Here is a 12715-nt window from a genome sequence, read left to right as displayed (position 1 = left end):
GTAGAAGAGAATGGGCCTCAGTATCTGACATTCACTCGCAGCTTTGGACCTCACATTCACTTGAAGCACATCCACCATATTGAAAATCAGGCAGGGGGCTCATATACCTTGTACCTATACCACAGAAGTCCGGACTCCTCCGGGTCCAGGGAATAGGGGATGGTGATAACATTGTCCAGCCATGAATGTACTTGGCCGCCAGAGCCTCGATCGTCCAGGCTTCTGAGCACATTTCACTCGGCCAACTCAGGCTGGATGGTAAGGCAAGGTGGCGTCTCACCGGAAGGAGGTCTCGTTAGCAAGCGTCTCATGATTCTTGCCCTCAAGCGTGAAGCCAGTACGTCATCGAGCGGGTGGTGTTGGCAGTGGTGGGAGCCAGCCTCGTCGCCGCCCATCATCCCCCCCATCTTCGTCCATCTTGATATACTCCCCTCTTGTCACTCGCACGCACCTTCCCATCTGAATCAGAGTTAAAGTTGCCCTCCGCATCGCTTCTTCCCGGCGCGGACGGGTGGAAAGCTCAGACGCCTTCAACATCTGCCCCACCACTCAAGCGCAACGTCAGTCACTGGCAGTCAGCGGGCGGCTCGCTTGTCAGCCCAACCAGCCTCCCGCCCACTCTCGCTCCCACTTCACCTGCGCACACCACCACCCATTACTACTGGCCACATACCACTCCCACCACCGCCGCCATGTCCCGCTCCGTGTACCGCGACACCGACTCGCGGGGCTGGCAGCAGGAGGAGCCCCGGAGGACCTACACCACCGTCAAGCGCTATCAGGTCCCCGAGTCCTCCAGCCGCTCAGCGCTCAACCTAGGCGGCGACGAGAGAGCCGACGAGAAGATCATCATCAGGCGCGAGAAGTCGGCGCAACCACTGCGCAACGACAATTACGACTATCACGGCAGTGACCGGTCGTCGCACCACCACCACGACTCCAAGGCGAGGGATGACATTGACATTCGTATTACGGAGAGATCCGGCCAAGCCGAACCGCGGTACAACAACGACGACTATCAGTACAGCCAGCGGTATGCCGAGCGCGAGGCGCCAAAACGAGACGTCACCTACCGCGTGATCGAGAGGGATAACATCGACTACGATGACCGCCGATCAGTGGCTCGAGGAGGCGACTATCGCAGCGATTACAGGAGCAGCTATCGACTCGAAGATGACCAGCGGACTATACGCGCACCTTCACCACAACAAGATCGTGTTCGCGAGTTCCGCTTTGAGCGCGAGCGAGACTTTTCTCCAGCCCGCTCGCATCATTCACATCACCACCACCACGATGACTCGTACGAGGTGGAGAGATATAGCAAGGACACCGAATACTACACAACACCTGCGCCTGCTCCAGCACCGCAACCCATCATCATCCGCGAATCCCGACCGCAAGCACCAATCATCATTCGCGAGCGCGAACCGGCGCCAATGCCTATTATCATCCGCGAAGAGCGCCGTGAGCCTCAGTACGAGTTCATCGAGCGCCGAGAGGTGGATGATTCGAAGTCACTCGTAAGGCGCGAGGAGCCACCACCGCCCGCTCCAGTTCCACAACCACCGCCACAGGAAGAAGACTATTTCTACGAGCGTCGCGTGCGCGAGATCGAGAGGCCACGTTACCGCGAAGACAGCCGCGAGCGGAGATCAGAGGTCAGACCGAGAGATAGCGCTTCGAACTATAGCAGCGACGACAGCTACGAGTACATCCGCCGAGAACGGACGGTCGAAGAAGAAGAGCCTCATCACAAGCGCCATTTGGCCGAAGGCGCGCTTGCCGGCGCTGCTGCTGGTGCTATCATCAACCACCACCGTAAATCTGAAGGCAAAGCTGAAGGCGGCGGGATTAAGTCCGCTGCTGGTGGTGCTGCGTTGGGTGCGATTGGTACCGAAATCTACAGCCGGTACAGAAGTCGTAGTAGACGTGGCGGGTCGAGAAGCAGTTCGAGAAGTGATTGGGACAGACGCGACCGACGCAGAAGGGGTCGAGATCGAGATCGCTCCCGGTCCCGGTCCGGCTCCCGGTCGCGTTCGAAGTCTATCTCGAAGAAACAGCTGGCCGGGCTGGCCGGTGTTGCTGCTGTGGGTGCTCTGGCGGGTTACGCTCTCAACAAGCGCAACAAGGGAAACGGAGAGACGGTTATTGTGAACGAAGGCCGATCAGGCCGTAGCAGATCAAGGAGACGACGCGGTAGTTCCGGAAGTTCTGTTAGCAGTAGTGAGATGAGAGAGGACGATAAGCACCGCGATCCGGACCACCGTAACCGCCGCATCGCCCAAGCAGGGTTGGCTTCGGCAGCAGCTGCTGGCATTTGGGAACGAGTCCGCTCCAAGAGTCGAGGAGGCAAAGGCAAGGAGCGTGAACGTAGTAAGTCACGAGTCAAGCAAGGCGTCCCCATCGCGGCTGCAGGACTCGGAGGAGCTGCTTTGGCAGGCCTGTACGAGAAGAACAAGGCGAGCAAGGAAGCAAAGCGGGATGCAGTCATCGCAGATGAGACCAGTCGGCACAGAAGGGGGCGGAGCCGCTCCAGAAGTAGGTCCGTTCCTGCTTCCCATGCTGACGGCAGACGGCATATTGACGATCGGGATATGGTAGCCTACGGCGATGAGCCCGTCCACCCATCCGACCGCGGCTACTACAGCGATGAAGAGCCGGGTGTCTATCACCGCAGGCATCGGAGTGGTAGTAGTAGTCGCGGCAGCAGTCCCGACAATCGCAAGCGCAGCCGGTCGAGAGGAAAGAAGCTTGCTGGGGCTGGTGCGGCGGCGGGGGCTGCGGGCCTTGCGGCGCATGAGATTGGCAAGAGGAGAGAGCGGAAGAAGAATGACAATGGTTCAAGCGAGCGTTCACAGTCGCGGAACAGTGAGTGATCAGCAGCACTCATCGACCAGAGCACAGTATACTGACACTGTGCTCAGGGCATGACGACGACCGCTCCGACAACCGCTACGACGACCGCTACGACGACCGCTACGATGACCGCTACGACGACGACAGCAGATACGGCCCCTCGCCCGGCCCCTACGACGAGCCACCATCAGGCTACCTCCCACCCCAACAACAAAACTCCGGCTATGGCCCCCAGCAAAACTACCCCGGAAGCACTTACTTCCCACCCCCACCCACCGCCGCCGAGAACGCCTACGCCTCGAACCCCGGCTACCAAGACCAACAACAGCAAGCCTACCCGGCCTACAACCCCGCCGACTACGGCACCCCCGGCGCCGCACCGCAACAACACTACCCCTACGAGCAAACCCGCGGCGCCTACGGCGACAGCGACGCCACGCTCGGCGCCCCCTACGGCCACGAGACCTACGCCGGTGACACGCGGGGTGGCTATCCGCCCGATGAGCCCCCGACGCCGCACGACGAGCGGAGGCGGGGGAGGGAGCATAATAATGTGAGTGCAGCGCCTGTTACCGATGTTGCCCGCGGCGAGCAAGAAGAGCAGCGCGAGCGTGAAGGGCGAAGTGGCGGTACGTCTTGGAGGTCTTTTGTGCTCTGACGCCGCTTTTTCCTTTTTTTTTTTTTCAAAAAAAGAAAAGTGTTGGGAGAGTTCATGCTGACGTTTGTTGTTTGTGAGCAAGCAGAATCCGTAAACACCTCCACCACACCGCGCGCGAGGTCGAGTAGTCGGGTGCGCTTCGATTTGGGCGCGAACGAGGCGCATTCGCCTGAGGATCCGCGGAAGGTTCAGCAGCAGCAGCAGGAGGGGGGTGGCGGGAGTCGAGGGGCGGAAGAGGGAGGTGGTGAAAGGAAGCATAGACGGAAACGCAGGAGTGGGCATGGTGACGATGGCGGTGGGGGGCACCGACGTCATCGCGACAGGGGAGAAAGGGAGAGGGAGGACGAGGGGCTAATGCGGGATCCGTACGAGCGGCCGCCGTCGTCTGTGCAGCAGCGGGACCGCTCGCGTTCGCGGGATCGTGATAGAGACCGAGACCGAGACCGCGACCGTAGTAGATCCCGCGACCGCCCACGCGACAGCAGGGGGCACGGTCGGTCTCATCGAGACCACGAAGCAGACGACGAAGAGAGGGAAAGAGAAAGCGACGGCACCATCGACCTCCCCGAACGTTTTGATCACGAGGGGAATCGAAAGGATGGGGATGGTGGTGGGGGTGGGGATGCGCTGCAGAATTTTTTGGGGGGGTTGGCGGAGAAGTTTATGGGCGGTGGTGGTGAGGAGGAGGGGGGAGGGCATGGCGGGCATAGGAGTGGGAGGCGGCGGCGGCGGCATTGAGTGGGACGGTCGGGTTGCCGGTATTGGTGACTCCTTTCGTGACTGCGAGAGCTCAGGGTTTACGAGTTATGGTTATGGGTTTTCTTGCTGAGGATTCTTGGGGTTTATTAGAGGGGACGGGAGTTTTTGATGACGATGATGATATCCTGAGATGATTGTTGCTATGAGTTGCTATGCAATGCCATGCCATGCCAATACCACTGTCCTCCGTCACCCATATCCTACCGTATTCCTGTATCTCGTGGAGGACGTGGCTAAGGTTGGAAGTCTGAGGTGAGATGTCTCATGAGGACCATCCTAACTTTCGACTCTTCTCCTCGTCAAACACCTCAGCGTATAAATGCCAGTATGCCGTGTCTCCCACGGAAGGTATCTCCCTGCATCTCCGTAACTCTCTCGTGGAGAGGGGCACTGCCAAGTCCGGAAGTCCTGAGGACCATCCTGACCTTACACCCTTCTCGTCGTCTCCCCGTCACTGAGCGTCTGCTCAGCAACCACGTCTCTTGCTCCAGCACGTGCCGGCACTCATATCAGAGGCACATGGATCGTTGGCCTATCGCTCGCAAGCACCTGCCTCTTCCAGCGCCTCCTTCGCCTGATGAGAGTTTTGCTGGCATCGTGCTCCACATCTGCACACCTCCCCTCTCACGAGAGCCTTTCGAGGCAGAGTGATGAGGGGTCGTCGCTTTGGTGTCGTAAGCGTTGTGGTACCAATGCCTTTCACGGCCTGGGTGGCCCGATAAGGTAGCTGGAGACTCGTACATCGCGGCTTAGAAGGAGAACTGTATGCAGCCTCACGGCACTTCTACGCCCGAGGGGTTGGTTGGTCTTATCTCATTGTGCATATCGGCCTGTGTCTTCTACTTTCTGCCTTCTACTTTCCTTTGAGCCTCTTGAGATCTATCCACCTTTCCAAGAAATTTTGTTCAATTAGATCCATCATGGCCACCGAAAACATCACAACTTCCCTGCCGACACGGCCAGCCAAGCAGAGCAATACCCACCCACTCGCCCCCATCAGCGCAGACGAGATCAAGAATGCTGTGTCCATTATCAAAAGCCAATGGCCGGCCGACACGGACTTGCACTTCAAAGCCCTGACGCTGCATGAACCGGCGAAGGCTGAGGCTGTTCCTTATATCGAGGCGGAATTCCATGGTGGGGAGTTGCCGCGGATTGAGCGGAGGGTGTTTGTTACTTATTACCTGCGGCAGACGGTACGGTCTCAAACTTCCATTGAGGTGGTAATGCTGACGACCCGAGTAGGACAAGTTCCACGAAGCGGTCGTCAATCTCACGAACCAGAGCATCGAGTACAACGTCCGGCTTGGACCGAACGTCCACGCTCCGCTGGATGGAGAGGAGATTATGGAATTTGAGCGGATAGCGATTGAGGATCCGAAGGTGCAGACGGAGTTGGAGAAGCTGCAGTTGCCGGAGGGGAGTAGGGTTGTTTGTGATCCGTGGATTTATGGTATGTCTATCATCCTTCGACTGCGTAGACATTGCTGACCAGATATAGGTTCCGACGGGATCGACGACGACAAACGCATGCTGCAAGCCTTCCTCTACATGCGCGATCCTCAGAATGCTGGAGAGGCTGACTCGAACCATTACGCGCTGCCTTTGAGCGTTTCTCCTGTCATCAGCACGGAGACTAAGGAAGTGATTCGGATCGATTACTTGCCGACTGGGAAAGACAGCAATAGATCCGGACCCCAGCCGTGGCAACCGAAGCCATCGAACGAGTATTTACCAGAATACCAGGAGCTGCGCAAAGACCTGAAGCCCCTCAACGTCATGCAACCCGAAGGCGCCAGCTTCTCCATCACCGAGCAAGGCACATCAAACATCGTCAACTGGCAAAAATGGCAGTTCCGACTCGGCTTCAACCAACGCGAAGGCATGGTCCTATACGACGTTCGCTACGAAGGCCGCAACCTCTTCTACCGCATGGCCCTCTCCGACATGAACATCCCGTACGCCGACCCTCGCCAACCGTTCTTGAGGAAGTCTGCGTTCGATCTTGGGGATGCTGGGGCGGGGATCATGGCTAATGATCTCAAACTCGGATGTGACTGCTTGGGATCGATCCATTATCTTTCCGCGACGCTGGCAGACGACAAAGGCAACCCCCTCGACATGCCCAACGTCGTCTGCATCCACGAACAAGACTCCGGTATCGGATGGAAGCACACCAACTTCCGCACCGGCCGCGCCGCCGTCGTCCGCAACCGCGAACTCGTGCTCCAATCCATCATCACCGTTGCCAACTACGAGTACATCCTCGCCTTCACATTCAACCAAGCAGGCGAAGTCAGCTACGAAGTCCGCGCCACCGGCATTCTCTCCACGCAACCCATCGACGAAGGCGTTGAGGTACCATGGGGAACCGTCGTCCACCCGGGGGTCCTGGCGACGCACCATCAACACATCTTCTCCCTGCGCGTGGACCCGAGCATCGACGGGCACTCCAACCGGCTGGTCTACGACGAAGCGCTGCCGATGCCGCGGAGCGACTTCAATCCGCACGGTACGGGGTACTACGTGCAAGAAACCGTTGTGGAGAAATCAGGCGGCTACGACCTCAACCCCGACGCGAACCGCACGTTCAAGATCCAAAACGCGGGCGTGCCAAACCCGATCAACGGCAAACCCGTCGCATACAAAATCCACGCCCCGCCTTTCCAGAAGATGCTCGCGGACAAGGAGAGTTTCAACTACAAGCGTGCGGAATTTGCGGATCGGAATGTGTATGCTGTGAAATATCGGGATGGGGAGTTGTATGCTGGGGGACAGTATACGAACCAGTCGCGCGGAGGGACGGGGGTGAGGAGTTGGGCGGAGAGGGGGGAGGGGATTGTGGATGAGGATTTGGTGGTGTTTGTGCAGTTTGGGATCAATCATGTAAGTCGTCGCTCTCCCTCTGGTCTGGCCCGCAGAAGATGCAGCATGAATTTGCATCTACTGCTTGTCTCCAGATTCCGGACAAGGCTGATATGTTTACAGATCCCTCGCATCGAGGACTTCCCCGTCATGCCCTGCGAGATTGTGAAAGTGGCAATGAAGCCGGTCAACTTCTTCGATCGCAACCCTGCTATTGACGTCCCGCCGTCGACGCAGGAGTTTAATAAGAGCACGTTGCTTTCGGAGAGACACCAGCAAGGCGGTGTGGAAGGCAAGGTTGATGGGAACGGTGATGTTTGCTGTACTACTACGAGCAGTAAGCTGTGAGGACTCTTGGCCAGTCGACGACAACGATGATGCGTGTTCCAACAACGAGCCACAAGTTCCAAGATTTGATTGTCGAGCGGGAGGAAAGCGGAAATAACGAGGTTGTACCTCCTATGAGGAAGCAATTGTTGTCTGCAGATAGATGGTGTCATACCGATCTTTCGCCTTTACCGTGTTGGGCGGGAACGTGGAGGAAGGCGTGGGGTGCTGCATTCACCTCTTACGCACCGTCACTTTATCTCCAACCATTGGTATAATGCAGAGTGTGTTTTAGGTAAGAGGCCTTGTGCTCGATCAATCGAGAGGTACTGTACCTCAGCACACATACCGTTGATTCCGGAGAGGTCTCGAAGGTGTCGTTGTTGTTGTTGGTCTGGTCTTCTCGGGTCCGGACTCGACGCCGCGCAGCAAGCACTGACTACGCACACGCCTTTCAGGGCCGCTTAGTTCGGCGCACCGCTCTTCCGCTGCTGTGGAACATCGAAAGGATGTCGTGCAGGAACCTCTTGAGTGTGGAGATGGGTCCGCATGCCTTCAGGCGCGCCAGTGCATGAACGCGTCAGGGAGACATGAATAACGGGGCCAGGCGCTCACCACTGCAGGTCTGGTCGGTCCACACGCAGGTCAAACCGGTCACGCTGCACTCCCCTTCGTGGTGCCAGCCCAACAGTTTCCGTGATCAACCGAAGTAGCACCAACGAAAGTTTACGGTCAACCAACAGCGACGGGCCAGGGCGTCAACCTTCGTCCGCTAGAGATGCGGAGGGGCGTGGGAGCAATCCTGGGCGACATCCCACCACCTCACCGTGCCCTGCGTGTGCCCACCCCTCGGCCTTGGGAGACCAAGGCTATTTTGGAGCGTGCAGATTGGAGTTGGTCGCCGAGCAGCCACCGGCCAGGCGATCCGAGATTTCATGCTTAATTGGAGTTTGTTTGATTTGCGAATCAGATGGGCCAAGGCAGACACGATGGGGAAGGTCTTTCATCCCGTCGTCCATGTTGCTGTCTTCGTACCATCTGGTCTCCTTCTGCCGCAATTATCCGCTGCATTGGACAGGCTTTTCGCCCCAGGATGCAGTACAGGATCATACGAGCATTCGATGGACGTCTTCAGCATCTCAATCCGGGCTTGACTCGTGGCCATAGCACACCCTGCTCCTCGACCTAGATCTCGCCCCACTCACTCGCACAACTAGTCTCTGCTGATCACATCAAAGTGGACTTCACATCCGACCTGACGTGGAGTTCTCTTCTGCTTCTTCCTCTCGCAGTTGATCTGATTCCCTGTGACACCTTCCGGCACAATCTCACGAGAACGACTTCATGCTGGAACTCTGCTTCAAGACACCGTGCAGATGAACTCGCCATATGGGAGCTGGGACTTAGTTGGCACGAACCCACAGAATTTGGAAAGCATCAACACGAATTGCGCGAGGCACATGATGGTCGTCAAATGAAGCACAGCGTTTGAGCCTGGTATCACGTCGTCTCCGCATTGTTGTGCAATGGACACCGAGTCTTCTACCACCCAGACGAGCAACTCGCCCGAATCCGACTTACTAGCGCAACGAAGAGGGACACTCTCCAGCATTTACACATCGGGAACGAGTTCTTCGCCCGAGTTTGGAACAGATGTTGTCATTACGCCTGAAAGCGACGAGGAGCAGCGGACGTCGTCTGTACATGTACCATTGAAGATTGAGGAGCTTGATGAGCGAGCACTGGGTGATATTGATGAAGTCAAGCCGCCGATTGCGGATGTCACGCTACCAGGGCCGCGGAAACGTGGGCGGCCGCGAAAGCATCCCATTGTCGATCAGAAGAAAGCGGCGCATGCAAGGTCGAAGACGGGGTGCGGGACTTGTAGTACGTTTGACTTGCTGAGAGCCATCGGTCGACTTAGCTGACAGTCCTTGAACAGGAAGACGCAAGAAGAAATGTGACGAGGCCAAGCCGACATGCCTGAATTGCGAGAAGAACAACGTCGTCTGCGATGGCTACGAGCCGAAACAGCAATGGCGGAGCGGCAAGCAGAAGACTGTTACTGTTCGAACCTCTCCTCCAACCGAGCTGCCTCTGCTCGTTGAAGGCATCGAGGGCACCGTCGATCAGATGTTCTTCCAGCATTTCACTTGCCAAGTAGGCAGAGTCCTGTCGTTGACCGATCATCAAAACCCATTCCTCGAGATCATCGTACCCATGGCGATGGCACACACCGGTCTCATGCACAGTCTACTCTACCTCTCCGGCAGCTGCCTCATCGCCAACGAGAACAACAAGCACTTCGACTGGGAACAACGCTCCGACCATCACAGCAGCAAAGCCATTGGCCTGCTCCAAGAAGACCTCGCCACCTCCACCAACCCCGAAACCGGCGCGGTCATCCCCATCGCCGACCCCTCTGTCGCCCAAACCCTCATCCTCTGCCTCCAGACCGTCGCCTCGGGCGACCTCACCGGCAGCTACCGGTTCCACCTCAACGCCATGAAAGAAATGCTCACCCGGCAAAAGCAAGCCATGCCCAACGAACAGCTCCGCCAATTCATCCTCGAGTTCCTCATCTACCACGACTACTCCTCTTCCATCACCTCCCTCACTAACCCGCTCGACCAGCGCTCTATCGACTTGATGGAAGACTTCCACCTCCCCGCCTACATGATGCAGCCCCAAGTCGGCACCCTCCTCGGCGTCCTCGACGGCCTTTTCGGCTTCATCTCCCGTATCCGCCGCCTGCGCGACCACATCCGCGCCCACAGATCCGAGGGCAACGCGCACTGGTGGGATGAACCCATCGTCAACGAGGCCTTCGCCATCGACTCGGCGCTGCGGCACTGGCAGTGCGTCCACCCGCCTAACTCGCCGCGCTACGCCGCGTCCCTGCTGTATAGGCAATGCACCTGGATATACCTGCACCGCACGATCCAGCTCTCGCGCCCCTCGCCCACGTTCAAACAAGCCGTCGACGAAGGCCTCACCTATTTACGGATGCTCTCCTGGGACCGCGAAGCCGACGTCTCCGCCGGCTCGATCCTGCTCATGCCGTTGTTCTTACTGGGCTGCGCGGCTTTCGAACCTGAGCAGCGGCCAGAGATCCAGCAGGCTTTGGAGCGGTTGCAGGAGTGGAGTACGCTGGGGAATATCAAGTATGCGCGGGCGATTGTGGAGCAGGTTTGGGGGATGATGGACGAGGGGCGGGAGGAGGAGACGTGGGATTGGGAGGGTATTATTGCAGGGAGGGGGTGGGATTTTTTGGTGACTTGATATGGTCACTCTTGCGGGGAAGGCTGAGGTGTTCTGGTGTTGCAACGGACGGCATCATGATGAGATGGCTGTAGCGCGTGGGCATATTGTGTTGTCGACGACACTCGAAATGGGAGGCGTACTTTGGGCGGACGGGATCGGTTGCATAGAATGGGGGGTGGTGGGCATCAAAACATTCTGGAATGGGATTGGTATTGTGGGAGGCTGTGGCGGACGGGCTGCTTGTGGATGAAGGTTATACGGGATGGAATGGGGTCACGACTGCACGACTGACGGCTGCGGTGATGAAGCTGACGGCCGAGATGTACTCTATTCTTTCATACTGCACATGAGGCTCGCATGGGTCAATGTACCTTGAAACGTTTGAGAAAATTCGTTTTGATGACGGCAAGCTAGGGATCGAGGATACAAGACAGAGCGCCTTGATAACTAACATAAACTCCCCTCCTGAGGAATAATCCAAGCACCCCAGACCTCAAACCTGCCACCAACACACCCCCTCAAACCTCAGAATCCCTATCATTCACCTCCGCCTCCCCATCATCACCACTCCTATCCCGACACACCTGCGCCATTACCCCCTCCCCACTCAACCCCACCCCCTCCAACCCCGCCACATCCACACTCCGACACAAAAACCCCTTCCACCCCTCCGCATTACTCACATTCTCCAGCACCGTAACGAAATACCTCGTCATCCAACTCTTCACCATCGCCTTCGCCTGCTGCACCGACAGCGGCTGATTGATCCTGCAGAGCGTCGACTCCACAAGGGTGCCGTTGATCTGCTCCGCGTCGAGCAAGTCCATGAACTGTGGTGCGAAGTCGCATAGTGCGCTTAGCTCCGCAGGGGTTTGGAAGCCGACGGCGGTGAGGATGGCGAAGAGCACGCTCTGGGTGTTCTTCGCTGCTTGCACGGCGGCAGGGTTGGGTTTGAGGTTGTTCTTGAATCCCTGTGGAGCCCGCACGGTGCCGGCGGCGGAGCAGACGCCGTCTTTGACCTGCTCGCCGATGAGGGGGAAGAAGTCGATCAAGTCGAGACGGAGCGAGGAGCACATGGTGTTGAGGGCGGAGGTGGTGTTGACCATGTTGATGAGCTGGGTGGTGAAGATTTTGGCGTTGTAGTAGATGGAGTTGACGACGCCGTATTCGGAGGGTTTGGTGGTGGTGTTGAGGCCGCATATGGGTGCTGAGAAAGTATTAGTGAGGGTTTCAAGGCGTGAGGCTGTAGGCATCTAACGAACCAAAGATGGCGGTCGTATTCAACCCAATGGCATCGTAACGGTCGGAGAAGGCGGCAGTGGTACCCGCACAAACATCCATAAGTTGGGTGCTGTCGAGCTTGTCCAAGCCGAGACCGTGCAGGACGTTGCCACCGGCAGAAAGGTATCCGAAGAGAGACGACAGGTCTCCAAGGACTTGTTCCTTCGCCTCATACACTGACTCTCCGATTGAAGTTGGCTGAGCATCCTGAACTTGAGAGATCCTCAGCCGGAAAGCAAACCTACGCCTTCCTTGTGTGGTACTCACCTGAGGTAGACGATGCACTTTGGGCAGTGGCCTTTGTCAGAACTGAGGTATATGCGGCCGCCCGAGGACCCAGCTCTCCCGCAACGCTGGATTCAGCAGTCTTCTGCATCTGCTTCGGCGGGATGACTGTATCCCACAGTCAGCAGGTTCACGAGCAGATCGCCAGCAGGATGTTACTCACTTGGAGGGAACGGCGGCAGTGGTCCAATGGTCATGCCAGAGACCAAGCTCGTGGTCGCCGACAGCGCGGTAAGAGTGGCGATGCTGAGCTTCATCTTGAAGGCTTTGTTTCTCCGAATTCTGCGTCCTGATGAATGCTGTGCAAGAGATGCTCTGAAAAGTGATGAAGCTCAAGTCCAAGTCCAAGGTACAAGAAGAAGAAAACCAGGCGGCAGGTGTCTCAACCCTACCACACCAGTGGGAATGAGCGACTCCAGG

General features: G+C 57.4%; 4 protein-coding genes across 4 annotated transcripts; 3 read left to right on the top strand and 1 right to left on the bottom strand.

The window, feature by feature from the left end:
* Window positions 1–692: 692 nt before the first annotated feature.
* On the top strand, window positions 693–4252 carry LTR77_006438 (uncharacterized protein; the record flags this gene model as incomplete). Its single annotated transcript, XM_064803680.1, has 3 exons — window positions 693–2868; window positions 2925–3485; window positions 3600–4252. 3 exons carry the CDS (start codon window positions 693–695, stop codon window positions 4250–4252), a joined length of 3390 nt encoding a protein of 1129 aa, XP_064658595.1.
* A 941-nt stretch (window positions 4253–5193) lies between these two features.
* LTR77_006437 (uncharacterized protein) lies at window positions 5194–7486 on the top strand (the record flags this gene model as incomplete). The annotated part of the gene is made up of 4 exons (XM_064803679.1): window positions 5194–5469; window positions 5519–5726; window positions 5775–7159; window positions 7262–7486. The coding sequence occupies 4 exons, from the start codon at window positions 5194–5196 to the stop codon at window positions 7484–7486; spliced, it is 2094 nt and encodes a 697-aa protein (XP_064658594.1).
* A 1505-nt stretch (window positions 7487–8991) lies between these two features.
* On the top strand, window positions 8992–10747 carry LTR77_006436 (uncharacterized protein; the record flags this gene model as incomplete). Its single annotated transcript, XM_064803678.1, has 2 exons — window positions 8992–9352; window positions 9408–10747. 2 exons carry the CDS (start codon window positions 8992–8994, stop codon window positions 10745–10747), a joined length of 1701 nt encoding a protein of 566 aa, XP_064658593.1.
* A 500-nt stretch (window positions 10748–11247) lies between these two features.
* LTR77_006435 (uncharacterized protein) lies at window positions 11248–12552 on the bottom strand (the record flags this gene model as incomplete). Its single annotated transcript, XM_064803677.1, has 4 exons — window positions 11248–11936; window positions 11992–12222; window positions 12278–12403; window positions 12459–12552. 4 exons carry the CDS (start codon window positions 12550–12552, stop codon window positions 11248–11250), a joined length of 1140 nt encoding a protein of 379 aa, XP_064658592.1.
* Between the last annotated feature and the right edge of the window lie 163 nt (window positions 12553–12715).

This window comes from Saxophila tyrrhenica (genome assembly GCF_035928015.1).
Source record: "Saxophila tyrrhenica strain CCFEE 5935 chromosome Unknown scaffold_9, whole genome shotgun sequence".
Lineage (NCBI taxonomy): Eukaryota > Fungi > Ascomycota > Dothideomycetes > Mycosphaerellales > Extremaceae > Saxophila > Saxophila tyrrhenica.
Note: the sequence above shows the minus strand (reverse complement) of the source record. Positions and strands in the feature narration are given on the sequence as shown.